Source organism: Clupea harengus, chromosome 13, assembly GCF_900700415.2.
Source record: "Clupea harengus chromosome 13, Ch_v2.0.2, whole genome shotgun sequence".
In the NCBI taxonomy this organism is placed as follows: Eukaryota; Metazoa; Chordata; class Actinopteri; order Clupeiformes; family Clupeidae; genus Clupea; species Clupea harengus.
Genome location: NC_045164.1, coordinates 19,515,376 through 19,517,875, shown reverse-complemented (window position 1 = coordinate 19,517,875; position 2,500 = coordinate 19,515,376). Strand labels below are relative to the sequence as shown.

At 43.4% G+C, this 2,500-nt stretch overlaps 1 protein-coding gene across 1 annotated transcript in view; it reads left to right on the top strand.

Annotated features, from left to right (window-relative positions):
• The first annotated feature begins 2,243 nt into the window (after nucleotides 1-2,243).
• LOC116223094 (multimerin-2-like) overlaps nucleotides 2,244-2,500 on the top strand; it is a 4,178-nt gene continuing 3,921 nt past the window's right edge. The window contains exon 1 of the mRNA XM_042709601.1: nucleotides 2,244-2,500. This exon is cut by the window's right edge and continues 143 nt beyond it. Coding sequence (XP_042565535.1) covers nucleotides 2,388-2,500 — 113 coding nt within the window. The 5' untranslated portion in view covers nucleotides 2,244-2,387.

The window sequence follows — 2,500 nt, the reverse complement described above, 5'->3', positions numbered from 1 at the left end:
ACACAAACCAGTGCACGAACAGTTAAAACAACAATGCACACATAACACACACATCCCGGCATTGGAGCAACATACCTGTTTTACAAACAAACAATTGTGGGCATATTCAGCATCTGCACAAGTCAAACAAAACACAAAACACGTCAGGCTCAGCATGGCCACCCATACTCTATCACTATCATTATTATTCATATTCTATTTCTACCACACTATTCTATTAATATTTAGCTAGCCAGCGGAACGTGAGTAGTGAGAAGTTCCTAGCGAACTAGCTAGCTAATCACAGTGTGTACAATGAACCTCGTGTTCAAGTAAAATAATGCAATCAAACTTTCTGCCCATTGACAAACTTGCTTTACAAACCAACACAATACATACTTATTATAGAAAATACCTGTTACATGTCGAATTTCTCGACATTTACTGCATCTAGCTATCTAAAAATGTACAAATTGTGATGGTCAAATTGCATTATGGACCTACCGCTGACAGGCATATCTCTTCTGTCTGATTATGGCAACGGCACATGAATATATCTTGCAGACCTGCAGTACGTCACATCCCCAAAGGTGGCTCCAAAACACCAAGACTAATGAAACACGCTTATTTATGGCGAAACTCACACTCTATTTACATTTCATCTATTTACATTTATAACTCTGTTACACTTACACACATACACACGCACACACCACTCTCACACACAAACACATGCGCACACCACTCTCACACACACACGCATATGCACACACCACTCTCTCACACACACACACACACACACACACACACACACACACACACACACACACATGAACACACCACCCTCACACACATACTCACTCTTACACACACACACACTGTCAAGTTGTCAGAGTTTTTTGTTTGTTGTGCTATTCCCCAACTTGAAAAAGGGACTGAGTCATCTACATGGAGGTGTGGGTAACTGGATTCCACTCAAATTGCTGAATAACTGAGTCCCAGGCAGTAGCTACGTTTTCACTTCTCCTTTTCTTTTTATTTTCAGTTTAGCAGCATTTGTCCATTTGCCATTTCATTAGTCACTCAGCCATTAGCCATTAGCCAATAGCCATTAGGTAAAAAAACGGCTGCCTCTCCAGACTTCGTAAACTCTCAGGTTCGCACAACACTCCATAAACAGCAGCACGAGCGAGTTCTTTCCAGCGTTTGCTGTGCCGTTTCAAACTACTCTCTCGTACCTGCTTGGAGCTCAATTAGGCACCTGATATCTCCTCTCTGCGTTGCGTGTGTGACGTTTGCTGCGTTGCGTTGATTGGAACTTGAGTGGTTCAGCTGGTTAATCTGCTGCTCCCGATTTAAAGTGAAATAGGTCACCACTACTTTTTTATCAGTTTTTTCCCCGTGTATATTTAGTTTTTCCTTAAAATCCCACAAGTGAAATTTAAAACACAGTTTGACTCGACACACACACACAAACACATATGCACACACCACTCTCACACTCACACACACACACACACACACACACTCTTACACACACACACACTGTGGGAGAGAGTATATGTGATTTAGTGAATGTGTGTTTTCTTCTGCCCATGGGCTGTCATTCTATCAGCTGCCTGTTGGGAAAGGCTTCAGGAGGAGGGAAAGTTCCAGATTTACGACACACAGTTTGTCCTGTAATATGCCGTGTGAGGAGCAGTCAGTGACCCCTAAAACCAACACAAACACACTCACTCACACTCACACTCAGTCACAGTCAAACACAGTAGCAGTAGCAGTAGCAGCAGCAGCAGCAGCAGCAACAGTGGTTTAGCAAGTAGAGGAGTCGTTTAGCAAACTGGAAGGTTGCTAGTTCGATCCCGACTCCCCTACACAAAGTTTCAAAGTGTCCTTGAGCAAGACATTGAATCCCCAAATGCTCCCGATGCGCGTGCTGGCACCGTAACCTCCGCCATCGGTGTGTGAATGGGTAAATGGGTAAAGCGCTTTGGGTGCTTCATGAGTAGAAAAGCGCTATATAAATGCAGTCCATTTATCATTTTGTAATTGTAGTAGTAGTATTTGCAAAACTAGTATTTATATTTATGATGTATTTCTAGTAGTAGTTACTTCCACATATAGCAGGAAATACTGGGTTTCCCCACCTGTGCTGATAGTGTCACAAACTTCCCACATGTCACAATCACATCACATGACTGCAATCCCTCTCATCCCATTGGCTGAGATCCTGGTCCTTGATAAATAAAAGGAGCAGACAGTCCTGGTGAAACTCTGCTCTTGTGTCTATTTGTGTTTAGTTGGGCTCTTCTAAACTAGTGAGTTTAAAAAAGTACAGATTCCTCACAGAGAGTGAACACTGACACTGGTGAACAGCCCATAGCCAGAGCAGAGACAGAGCATTGAACATGCTGAACATGAAGACACCTGGAGCTGTGCTGCTGTTGCTGTGGTCTGGTCTGGTTGTGGTTGCAGCAGAGAGTGGAGGCCTCCAGGATGAAGCTACAGGTGCAGACCCTGC